The 12,076-nt window shown below is 43.2% G+C and overlaps 1 protein-coding gene across 2 annotated transcripts in view; it reads right to left on the bottom strand.

Moving 5' to 3' along the window:
• Window positions 1-3,121: 3,121 nt before the first annotated feature.
• Window positions 3,122-12,076, bottom strand: part of TNC (tenascin C) — a 73,184-nt gene continuing 64,229 nt past the window's right edge. For both annotated transcript variants that reach the window (XM_084299180.1, XM_084299179.1), the window contains 9 exons: window positions 11,517-11,636; window positions 10,901-11,044; window positions 9,936-10,066; window positions 8,856-8,988; window positions 6,961-7,112; window positions 5,922-6,018; window positions 5,124-5,285; window positions 3,736-3,899; window positions 3,122-3,258 (listed from right to left, as the gene is read on the bottom strand). In XM_084299180.1, coding sequence (XP_084155306.1) covers window positions 3,148-3,258; window positions 3,736-3,899; window positions 5,124-5,285; window positions 5,922-6,018; window positions 6,961-7,112; window positions 8,856-8,988; window positions 9,936-10,066; window positions 10,901-11,044; window positions 11,517-11,636 — 1,214 coding nt within the window. In that variant the 3' untranslated portion in view covers window positions 3,122-3,147. The remainder of the gene's footprint in view (window positions 3,259-3,735; window positions 3,900-5,123; window positions 5,286-5,921; window positions 6,019-6,960; window positions 7,113-8,855; window positions 8,989-9,935; window positions 10,067-10,900; window positions 11,045-11,516; window positions 11,637-12,076) is intronic.

The following is a 12,076-nucleotide window of genomic DNA, read 5'->3' on the forward strand; positions in this document are numbered from 1 at the left end:
TGAGCTGCTTGGTACCAAATCAAGCTTGTGTCAGCTCTGAAGGGTGTTTTGGCATGTGCTACTTCAAGGGTTTGCCAGTTTCTCTCTCACAGTAGTAATCAAGAAAAATATCAAGCAGGGCATCTGACAGCGAGTAATTACAGGAAATATCATCTTTCTTCTGTGCAGCGTGTGCATGTCACTGCTGGAGCAAGGTACAAATCTCAGCCCATCTCCAGCAGTCCTGCTTGGCTCTGCCAAGCTACAAGACATCACAGTCAGATACAGGCAGCTTTGTGATGTTACCAGAAGCAAGGAAATAGTTTTATAGATGTCTATTCTTCCCTTGAATGTCTGCAAACACACTGCGAGAGCTCTCAAATCCCCAGTTATACAGATTTAGTGCAATTTTCCAGTAACAGAAAGAACATCTTTAAAAGGGAGCATGTTTCTTCATTACTGGGTTTGCTTTCTTTTATAGTGCCAATCACTTGCTCCAACAAACAGCAAAGAGGGGCTGTTAATTATAGAGAATGGATTTAATATGGTGCTGCAGGTCAGCCCCTTGGCAGCATTCTGGAAGGTTGAGGGAGATTGTGCTCCCTGTGCGAAACAAACAACATGCACTAGTACAAATTCACACTTGGAGGGGGGGAGAGGGGAATGTGTTCAAAGTATGTGGAATAATATTAATGAAGAAAGTAAACAGGAGTTCCTCTTTGTCATGTGCTTTTGCTGTGACCTAGCTCCTACTCCTGGAAGCCCCCCAAAAAACAACAAAGAAACAAAAACCCACCTTTTCTCACAGGTCTCCTTGCAAAGTTTCTGCTGCGTGGCCACAGGGCAATGCTTTACTACATGTAATTATTTTTTCTAACAAAGACCTCGGCTGCAGAGACACCACAAGCAGCTGGGAGGCTCTGCGTAGTGCATGCCACCGTACAAGAAGGCAACAGCCAAAGATGGCAATGTCTGGACCTGGATACCTGCAGGATTTATTTCTAAGAGCTGCCAAACAGACCGGGCACAGACCAAGACAGGCTCCGTGTGCCACCTGCCGGTGGCCAGGCCACAGCAGTACGCTTCAGGTGGATGAGGAGAGGAAGCCAGACTGACAATAAAGACACGGAATAGAAACCATGTCAACAGAAGACCCTCAAAGTTTCACTAATTAGGTCCTTCTCCTGCATCCCTAGCTAGGCATTATCCTTTCTCAGACAAAAAATCGTCTGTCCCGTGCAGCATCTTAGCCTGTGGCCCTAATGTGTGCTCAGCAATGAATAGCTGTGCGCTATCATTCCCAGGAGGTGCACTGTAAATACCTACAAACATTACACCTACACTAAACATTGCTGAAATACAGTTGCTGAGACTGATTATTAATAACACACAGCACACGTGCTTTGATGCTTCTGTCTGCAGCACCATGTGTCTCCGCACAGCAGTTCCTGTTGTCCTTTGGTTCCCTCACAGTGACGCTGGTCTCTGCACACCCGAGCGTGGGAGGTCCCCACCAGGCTCTCCCCTCTGGGGTGATGCCAAAGTTTGAGTCAAGACTGTGAAGAAGATGGCCCAGGCACATAATCATTCCCAAGGGCTAACAAACACTCAGCTAAAGCTCTGAAACGTGAGAATTGAAGGACTGCAATAATATATACATATAGTAAGAAGAGACATCAGAAATTAGGAAGGAGACACCCAATGGCGAAGGGAAGTGATTCCCTCCTTCCTTCCCTCCCTCCCTCCTGATTTTGGAGCTTTGTAGTGCTATTTTTCATGCGCGCACACTTTTTATACCCTGTGTCAAATCAGCAATATGTGACCTTACTTTGTAGCACGTACCATTAAGTCTTATTCTCAGAGCTGATCAGATCAGAAGACTGAGAGCATCTTCCTTCCCGGCCGCCTCCCAGTGTCGGCTGAGGAAGGGGCTGAAACACTTGTTCTGTTTGAAAAGTGCAACCTTGAAGCAGGGCAGAGAGACTGGGTTAAAACAAAAGATCTTTTATTGTCTCCAACTGAAGAGCATGATACAGAGGAACTACACAGAGGTTTCATTCATACAAAAAGAGAGCCCTTTATTTACACAAGTGTTCAAAGTCACCGGTGGTACCTAACAACTCTGTACTTTCCTTGCTTTCTTTTGTTAGTTCTTCCCACCTAGATGGAGCGAGCGTTGGTCAGTAACACTGAGAAAAAACATGTAAAAGCTTTTGGGCAGGAAAAAAAAGAAGCATGTTCTAAAAGAAATCAAATCCTTAGAGGCCTTTCACTGTAACAAAACCAGCAGAATACTTACAGCCAACCACTAACAAAAGGAACAGTTTTCAGTATGGACTCAGCAGCCTGATCATTTTCAGCCTTCCTTTTACTTCCCCATGTAAGTAAATATACCCTGGACATGCACAAACTCAACATGTATGAAAAAAGGTAGAAATTTATTTAAAAGTAATTGTGCTTTTATTTTTTTTAAAAAAAATTTACAATCAGACACTGTCCTGCTGTGTTTCTGAAAGCATGGTTCTCATAAAAATGACAAAAACTTAGCTTATTATTATCATTATTATTATTACTTTGTCATTATATTAATAATATTAATTTTATGCTTAAGTTTAAAAATGCACTGCTTTCCCTTCCCCACCCCTTCCTTATCTGTGGTACTTGATATATATATAAAAAAGGCTTTCCGACAACCAAAGGATTTCAATTATATCTAATAATAATAATAATGATAATTAATCGTACACATTTCTGTGTGTAAAAATATGGCTGGTTCTAAAACAAACTACCAATATACAAAGCTGTTCTCCCTCCCCTACCCTGGGCCACCCAAGAGATAGTCAGACTGTGGAAGAACTTCATCCCAGAGGCTGAGAAAAGAAAAATTAACAAAACAACATACAACCCTTGAGATCGCTGTCTTTGGCGTGAAGGACATTACTGGTGGGCAGCAGGAGCTGCTCTGCTGGAAACGCTGGGGCATGTAAGGCTTGTTGGTTGGACTGCTGCAGAAGCCTCTGTTGCGCCAAGGGTCATCAATGCTTTGGTACAACTACCAGCTCCTCACACCCCTCCACCCCAGTGATGCCAGAGGATTCCCCCACACCCCCTGTTCTCTGTCCCTCCCCCCCATTGCCCTGCCTGTAGCCCTTTCACCACCCCAAGGCTTTACGCTCGCTTTCGTCTTCCTTCCAGATTTCGGAAGCTTGAGGGTCTCAGCTTCATCTCTGCGAACTGGATGGAGTACTCATGGCCCTTCCAGTGGAACCAGTTAACACCCTGCAAAGACAAAGATGAAGCATGAGAAGTCACACATCCATTTCTTACCCTGCTGTCAGCCTTTGCTGCTTGCGTTTCAGATCTTGTTTTCTAACTTGGGAACAGACAAAACAAAGTAAAGGGACTTTGGGAAGTACAGGGGCCACTAGCACACATGGCCTGTACAAGCCAAGTCACAAGCTGTCCCCCAGAGCTGTCACTCTTTGCCTGGCCTTCATGGCACGAAGAACATTTTGTTTCACATATTGTAAACTATGATTATTAGACTGCAGACTTTAGAGACGCCCATGGAAAATGACACAAAACCATCAGTATTTCCCCAGCTGACAAGAAATTTTTGTTTTGTGAGCAACTGTCTGTTGTCTGGGGTGTGGGCTTGGTTGGTGGGCTTCTGGCTAGCTGAACCACTGGACAGATCCATAATTGCAATTCCCCTTCTTCTCATGCAGTAGGGAAGCCTTCAAACACCAAACTCACCTGACTGTGGTTGTTGTCACCGTATCTGCCCATCAGATTGACTCGGTGACAGTTCTTGTACCAGAATGCACCCTTGTATGACAAAGCACAGTTGGTGATAGCAGAATCATTGTCCTTGTCAAAGGTGGAGAAGGACCTGCCGTTATGGTAGGTCATGGAGTCACCTAGGTGGGGATGACAAAAGAAAGAAGCAGGTCAGTGGCTTGTGTGGTTTAGATTACATGGGAGTGACCATTCTGCACAAAAATTTGGACTGTGTGTCTAAGTCATTTCAAAATTGACTTGTTTTGCTTCAGAAGGATGTACACAGTTTTTGTTGTTGAAGGCAGCTCAAACATTTTTCCAGTTGGTCTGTAACCCCCAAGTCATTCAGTGGTTATTCACAGAGCTGTTCCTGCACATCTGGTTGGAAGCTGGACTTCAGCCCTGAGCAGAAGGCAGTGTGAACAGACTGATCCCAAATGGACCCCCATAAAGCATGGGCAAAAACCAAAGGAGTCACCACACTTAGCTGGTCCCTGCAATTAAGACACCCATCTTCATTAGCCTGAAGCACAGAAGGAGAAATGTCTGCCTGCAGCTGACTTCCCATTCCCAAGGCCTGGGTACTGGTTTATAGATGGGTGCAGTGGGAGCAGCCTTCAGTGCATATGTGCCATAGGATCTGTGTTACTGTAACATTAACCTTAGCCCTAAACACTGAAAAATGGGAAGCAGTAGGACTGAATCCTAATCTCTGTAGCAGCTACTACTGCTCTGCATCAGTGTGTTTGCCCTAAGCAGACATTAATTCTACTGCTGCTTATCAACGTTTGTCTGCTTCCTTATTAGCTGTGCAGAAAGTTCATGTCAAGGTCACAGAGCAGAGTCCACACACATCTTTGTGGTCTGTTTTTTGCACCTTACAGTAGTATTTCCCTTTAAGACACTCTCTGGAGCTGGATTTCTCTCAGTCCTCTGAAGCACTGAAGAGGATCCAGTAAGGGCTGCAAGCATTGCCCCAGTATGACAAAAGGCAGATAATTTGTTCAGCAAATTAGAAACCATGTTATAGCAGTACTTGGCTGCATATTCCACTGGCAAGATGAGACTTTGCCAAGTTATTATTAGCTGTACAAATGACAGTCAAGCACTGACCAAACGAGATATGTGGCTGTTTAATATACTTGTTTATATTCTGTCATAAGTATGCCATAAAAAGTGGCACCTAAATGACTGGAGGATTTAGAATGGAAATATAAAAGATATTGTTATTTTCATATTTTCAAATACCTGACATACAAGAAAGAGGTACCTGCTGTGCTGCTCATCTGCAACATTGACACAACGGTAACTTGAGCCAACTGGGAGGAAATTGAAGAACAGAAGCAAAAAATATTTCAGCTTACCTGCTGTGCCGCTGTACCCATCCACTCTTAGCCGGTACCGGGTCTTCGAGTCCCCGACGCTGAACTTGTCGTACACAGCGTAAGCTGTCTCGCCTCTGTCTCGCAGATCCACACGCAGCTCATACTGGCCCTGAGAAGTGATTTTGTGGAGGTTCTCAAGACCTGTGGGAATACATGAACAATACGTTTGTCTTATAAAGGGCATTTAACTGGCCTGTGTAGATACACCAGGACATCAATACTGGTTGGGAGGGTGAGCTATTTCAGTTTTATGGTAATGTTGGTGCAAAACCAAAGAGAAACAGGCAGATTTAGAGACCTTCTCAGCCCTTCAAATCACAGCAGCATGAAGCCCTTAGAGAGATGTAATCAAAGCTGGTGCTGTGTGATTATCTTTCATCTGTGAGCAAATAAAATGTAGTGCAATCTTTGAACATTTGCTTTTTACTTCTATTTACCCCACTTTACTTTGTCGGGTCATGGTCTCTTGTTGGGAACACCCTGGGAGTACAGCAAGTTTGCAGTTGCTTCTCAGGTTACTTTCTGACTTCTTACAGAGTACCACTGGGCATTGGTTTGGTACATTCAGTGACCCAAGTGTGACATTCATGAACTGCAACTGAAGGGCTGGACCTGGCAATCTGTCTGCCCTGCAGCATGCTGTGCCGAGTCTCCTTTGCCTGGACTATGTTCTCCTTTACAAATACTCTTGCCAACTGAATGGAGGCTTCCAAGTGTCTCCTAGACTTTTGGGCTCTGTGTTTTATTTTTAGAATAAGATAAATTCTTGCCACTTACCTATCCAGAATTCATCCTTAGGATCGCCAAAGCCAGCCGCATAACTCTTCCAGTTCTTGTAGAAATCTTCCTTTCCATTTTGGCGCCTCAGGAATACCTATAACCACAGCATGCAAATGTTGTTGCCAAACTGCCTTTGACGGAAGGGACACCAGCAACATAGCTTCTACAAATGCAGAGCTTGGCACCCCTATCACTCAAAGCAGCAGTCTCACCGCAATTGTTCCAAGTCAGGTTAACATTCTTTGTATTTTTTAGGTAAGTCTTCTCTACCGTGTTCCCAGGATACCCCATGTGATGTGGTCTTTTAGTTTCTTTTCTCTCCTTTTTTAATGGCCCCACACAGCTCTGTATTTTTCAGCCAAGACTTTCGACATCCCCGCCTTCTACCCATGCATTTCTCCAGCTCCTTTTTCTTTTCCCTGCCCTGGGTCCCTCTGTCACGTTCATATTTGAGGATGCCAGCACAGACAGCTGGCATTTTTGTTGCCATTCATTTGTTGTCTGGGTGGGACACAGCCTCTGTAACAGCCTGGGAATCCTGGCCAGCCACCATGTCGTGTGGCTGCTGAACAAATGCTTTCTCTGACCTGGTTCCCCGTGTTGTAAAGAGGGCGCCTCTGCTTTAATGTCATTTACTCTCCCATCTAAATTGAGTGAGTCCACCCTTGTCTCACCTATTAACTATTTAAAAGTTATTAAAGATGGTCATTTCAGCTCCCTGTCCATCCAGTGAAGAGACATCAGGGTTTGGGGGCAGCAATTCATGCCTTTCTAAGTGCTGAGAACACTGAGATGACCCATTCCCTGGAGACATCTGTCCCTCCTCCAGCTACGGAGAGCTAACAACCTCACTTCTAGGCACCTAGGTGTCCTATCTGTGATAAAATTTGCCAAATTTATAGACAAGTCAGCTCTATTCTGATAACATTGCTCTGTGAGTGACACTGTAGGAACACAGAGATGGGATCTGCTACCCCTGCTCTTGGCACAGGCAGATGAATGCAAAGGTGGCATGGGCTCCCTCCCCCTTACTCACAATCCATCCACCCCCATCTTCGGCCATGTCACAGAAGACTTGCAGAGGCTGGGTCCTGTCCCCATTCAGATAAATTGTGTAGAGCCCAGAGGCTACTTCTCCATTCAGGAGAGCCTGGGAGCAGTCTTTAGGGTAAGGATAGAGAAGACCAGCTGCATGAAAAAGAAAAGACAAAACAGTCCTTAAGAAATCAGCAATTACAACAAACCTGCTGAACTTAAATGACTCATGAAAATCTGTGGTGGGTCAATGGCATGGCCAGGTACAGAGCTCAGGAACTGGCTTGCAATTACTAGCCCCCACACAAAAAACTTTCAGTTAAACACCAGATGATGTATATTTTTCTTTGGAGTAAGCTTTTACACATCTGTCTATGCTTTTGGAAGAATTGTGAAAGCCAAATAAGTACTCCCTGCTATGATGGGAGTATATCTGCCAGCTAAATACTTGAATGGCATGCCCTATGTTTACAGCACCTTTTGGGTAAAATCAAACCTACCAATCTTTGCTTATGTGACAGAGAAGGAAGGTGGAAATGGAAAAGCAGAACTACAACTAAAAATAAATAAATTGGGCTTTGTTTTGCTAGCAAATACAGTATTAAATACTATAAGACCAACATTTTAATAAACAAAAGCAACAATAAAGCTTGAAACTACAAGGAAATGTCACCAAGCACTTTTTCCTGATAATTAATAGTATTGTCACAGCCAGGGCAATTTCTAACTCCAAAAAACTTTTTTTCTTTTTAAATCCATTTTGTCCATTAACTTTTGTAGCCAATGGTCTAATTAATTAAGTGATGTTCTTGGTATGTCCATCAGAGAGGTTTTAGCAGTTGCTGCTCCCCTTCCAGTGTGCAGCACTTCACTGTCTGTGCCTTGGCTACCAAGAATTAGCAACAGCTTTGGGATGTGGGGAGAAGCAGCTCTCTGCAGGGAGTGTTTCCCTCCCTCCTTCAGTGTTTCCCTCTCACTTAAACTAACCATACATTTAATGTAAAGCCCAGACTCGAGCATCTGTCTGGACAAGGCTGATGCTGCATTTGCCTGGGGCAAGGAACCTCATTCAGTCCCTGTTTATGGTCAATTTGCCAAATGTCACTTAAATACACGCAGATTTAATTCTATTTTTGGTTGCAGATCCCAGCCTGTTGGTGGTATTCACCCTGTTTTACACAAAGGCTGACTGTGAGCAGACTCGGGGCAATGTGACTTTTATGAGCACTTTTGTGAGTCCTTGGGCTAAAGTTTGTGTAAGGGTAGAAGGAGCAATGGAACCAGCCTAAGGGCCTGCTAGGTCTGAAAGGCTAAAAGCCGTGAAAAGAGAGACAAACAACAGGCAAGGCTTTCACAGTTAATACTGAGCAACATTTTATTTTCCTTGCCATCAAAAGATGTGTCCATGAGACCAGTGACGGACAGATATGTCAACTATGAAGTGACCTTCAGAGAACCCAATCTATTCTGGCACTCAGCTTGCTGGAGAGCTGTCCCTTTAGAGTTGGAACAGACATGCCAGCATCACCATGTGAAAACTGATCTCAGAGCGAGGAGAAAAACCTGTCCAGAAATTCTGCTCTGAGGACTGCTGAACTGATTTTTATGTCTGTGCATGTGTTTTGCCTCATTTCAACCTAAAATGTGGATTTGTTTTAACAGATTGCTGCACATCAATACAGAGATAAATCAGGGTGTCTGTCTGGATTTTAAAAAGTAATGTCCCTTTTAGCATTTTACATGGGAAAAGCAGGATGTTTCATCAGAAAGAGGACTGTAGAGATGATATGGATGTAAATTTCAACCTGCCAGTTTGGGGGAAGCAGATGGCACAAAGACTTAGGGAGAACAGGGACTTTTGCACTTTTGGCTGCTTACACACTCTAACGTCCTTACTTGTGGTGAAAATAGTCTGGATTGTTCTGCTCTTCAGGGATCTGTTCAGTGCCTGGAGTTTTACCGTGTACTGGGTAGATGGACTCAGCTCTGCCAGGGTGTAGGAAGTTGTCTCAGGGTCTAGGATGACTTCCTATGGGATAAATAATACAGGGAAACCTCAGTAAGAAAATTAGAAGTGGACTTGCAACATATTTTAGTTTGTCAGATTATTTGTGGTAGTTATGATATTTTAACCATTTAAATTATTTAATACAAAATGTGTATTTCTCAAAGATTTTTGTCATGATAACATTATTTAGAAAAGCTGTCTGGAAATGAATGTTAAATGTCATAGTGTGTAAGTTGTGTGGTTTAAAAACAGGTCAACATAAATGTTTACATACCTTGAATGTTCATATTATATACACGTCTCTGTGAAACTCATAAAAAAATAGGTAGGAACACCCTTTAGGACAAGCCTGGAAATATCAGCCTCTAGTCCTCAAAAGTTTTTTCTTTGCAACCATAAAGGACTGATTTTCAGTGTGCTCAAGTAATCTGTTTTCCTGAAAATCCCTTTCTAACATCCCAGGCTGGCCATTCAAAGTCATCTGTCATTTTTGCTAGGAATTACTTCATACAAGTTTAAGCATCTAGTTTAAACTAGTCATGTAGGAACTAAATAAAATTATTAGAGAGCAAGAGGCATTTCCAAAGGCTTTAGGCACCTCACGCACACAAGGCTGGGTTCTCTTGTGTTAGGAAAAGGCAATCCCATTCTATGGGGTTGTGAGTTTGCTCCATGACACAGGTTTGGAATAAGAGAAAATAGCTGCATGTGCCTTTATCCTTATTGCTGAGAGATGATCATCAAAATTCAGGCTGCAAATAAGCTTCTGTTTCAGGATATAATTTAAGAAAGTACTTTAACACGTTTTAAATCCATTCATGTTCAAGCTAGCACTGTAAAAAGTACATAGTATTTTACCACGTTTCTCTTAAGGCATGTGCTTAGGTAACCAGTGCTGGGCACTTCTGAGCATCTCTACTGCCTAGTACTGAGGCACAGACCTTCTGGTGTGGATGTAAATGCTATACCTTGACTTTGCCATCAATGGACTCGTAGATCAGGAGATAACCAGTGACAGGAGCACGTGGAGGCCTCCAAGTTATCACAGCTGTTTCTGACTGAACCTCGGTAGCACTTAAATCTCTTGGAGCATCCATTCCTGAAGGAGACAGTAGACTAATTACAATCACGTTGATTCAGAGCTTAGTAGAGAGGCTGTCTTATGAGCGGGGTATTAAAACAGGCCAGGAAAACAAGGTTTCCCTCTGAAGAAATTTGACATAAAAAAAAAAAAAACCAACTTTTAATTTTGTGATTTAAAAATACTTTCCCCTCTGGAAGTTTTAAAATACAGGTATTTACTTAATTTAAGTTAAAAAATTGGCTTGTCTCAGGTATGTTGGTTTATAAGCAGCTGCATTGAAATGTCTTTTGAAACAAAACCATGCCTTTCAGTATTTCACACAAGAAGACAGATCAGTATTTCCATATTCCCAGGAAAAAAACTTTGGTTCCTATGATGCCTCTTTTGAACAGGCAAACCTTTCACAGTCGGTCTTGCTACAGACTCCCTTCTCCACCATAATTATAACTGAATTTGCTCTTGGCTTTCTAGTAAACTCCCTGGGACAAGTCAAATAACTTTCTATGCTCAGGAAAATGAGAAAGTGCACGATTTCCTTGATGTTCATGAGTCATAAGGATGTAACCAACTGGATACATTCAGCACTGGTACCCCAATATTACCCCTCAAAGATGCAGCTACTGCTATTGTGAGAATCTGTAGAACTGGTGACAGAAAACCACCTCCTGGGCCAGCCACACCAGCTTTGTAGTAGGAAAAATCTCCTGAAAATGCTATCAAAATTCAGGTGTCTAGTAAAAAATTATCGACATGCTGGCTGACTTTATGGTAGTAGAGAAAAGTAGGCCTGGTAGGACTGGGGGAGATACAGCCCTCCCCCTCTCCCTGCAGTGAGGTGGGAGACAGCACCTGTAGTGAACTGGGTGGAGAGGGTCTCGCTTTTTTGTGTGTCCTTCACTGCATGGACGCTCAGTGTATACTCAGTTGCAGGTCGAAGGCCATTTAGGTCATACTCCACAGTGTTTCCTGATACCATCTGAGTAACTTCTGGCTCTAGGAAAAAAAAAAACAAAAACACAGAAGAGAACCCGGTATTATTCAGACACGTCATTATGTGCTCAACTCCACGCTTCACTCAGTGATCGTTTTGTTACCAGCTGGGAACCAAGTGCAAAACAGTGAAAACTCAGAGCTTGTCTCCCTGCTCACACCTTTGCTGAATCTGAATTAACAGAAGAAACCTTTCTCTAAAAGTATTAGCACTCTCTAGTGTTCATATGAATTATAACACCATGTTTTCTTTTCAAGAAGATTGGTTACCTTTGTTCATGGCTGAATTAGGAATGCATAACTAAAATTATGTTATTTGAAATGCTTCAAGCAAGGCTTCTCCATCAAGTAACAGCCCTGCTCCCCTTCCCCCTTGAGCCTATCTTCCTGGAACCACATTGCTGCACCCATTTCTGAGCATCTCTTGAGAGCTGTAACACTGTCAGCTCCCTGACCCATCACTAACTCTTCTTACCATCCTCAGAAGCATAGGAGATAACGTAGTTATCCACAGCAGCAATTGCTGGCTGCCAGGTTGCCAGAGCCTCCGAGTCTGTAATGTTCACCACCACTAGTCCTGATGGGCTGTCCAGCGCTGAAAGAAAGAGGATAGCAGGCTGAAAGGATTTGACAAATACTCTCAGCTCTGGGCAATTCTGTGTTGGAACTATATGATGTAAAACGTGCAAACATTTCTGCTTGATGCAGAAGCTTTTATGATTCCCTTTGGAACAGTGCAGCTCTGTAGCAGAGACGTCAGTGCCTATTAACAGACACCAAATGTGTCTACTGGAAAGGGAGGTCAATGCATGAAAAGATTAAATGCTGGGAACAGATATAACTAACTACATTCTCAGATCAGTCTTGATATCAATCTTATTAGCTTTGACAGAGCTGACATATTTCTCTAGGCACCCTCAGGTCTGGACTGCTTTTTGGAGCAAAATCATGACACAGAGCTTGGGAAAAATAACCATCGTGACAGCAATTGATAGCCACCATGACCTTCCACCAGTTTGCCCTCCATGTTTAAAA

The sequence above is a fragment of the Netta rufina genome (assembly GCF_964035555.1).
Source record: "Netta rufina genome assembly, chromosome: 20".
Taxonomy (NCBI): domain Eukaryota; kingdom Metazoa; phylum Chordata; class Aves; order Anseriformes; family Anatidae; genus Netta; species Netta rufina.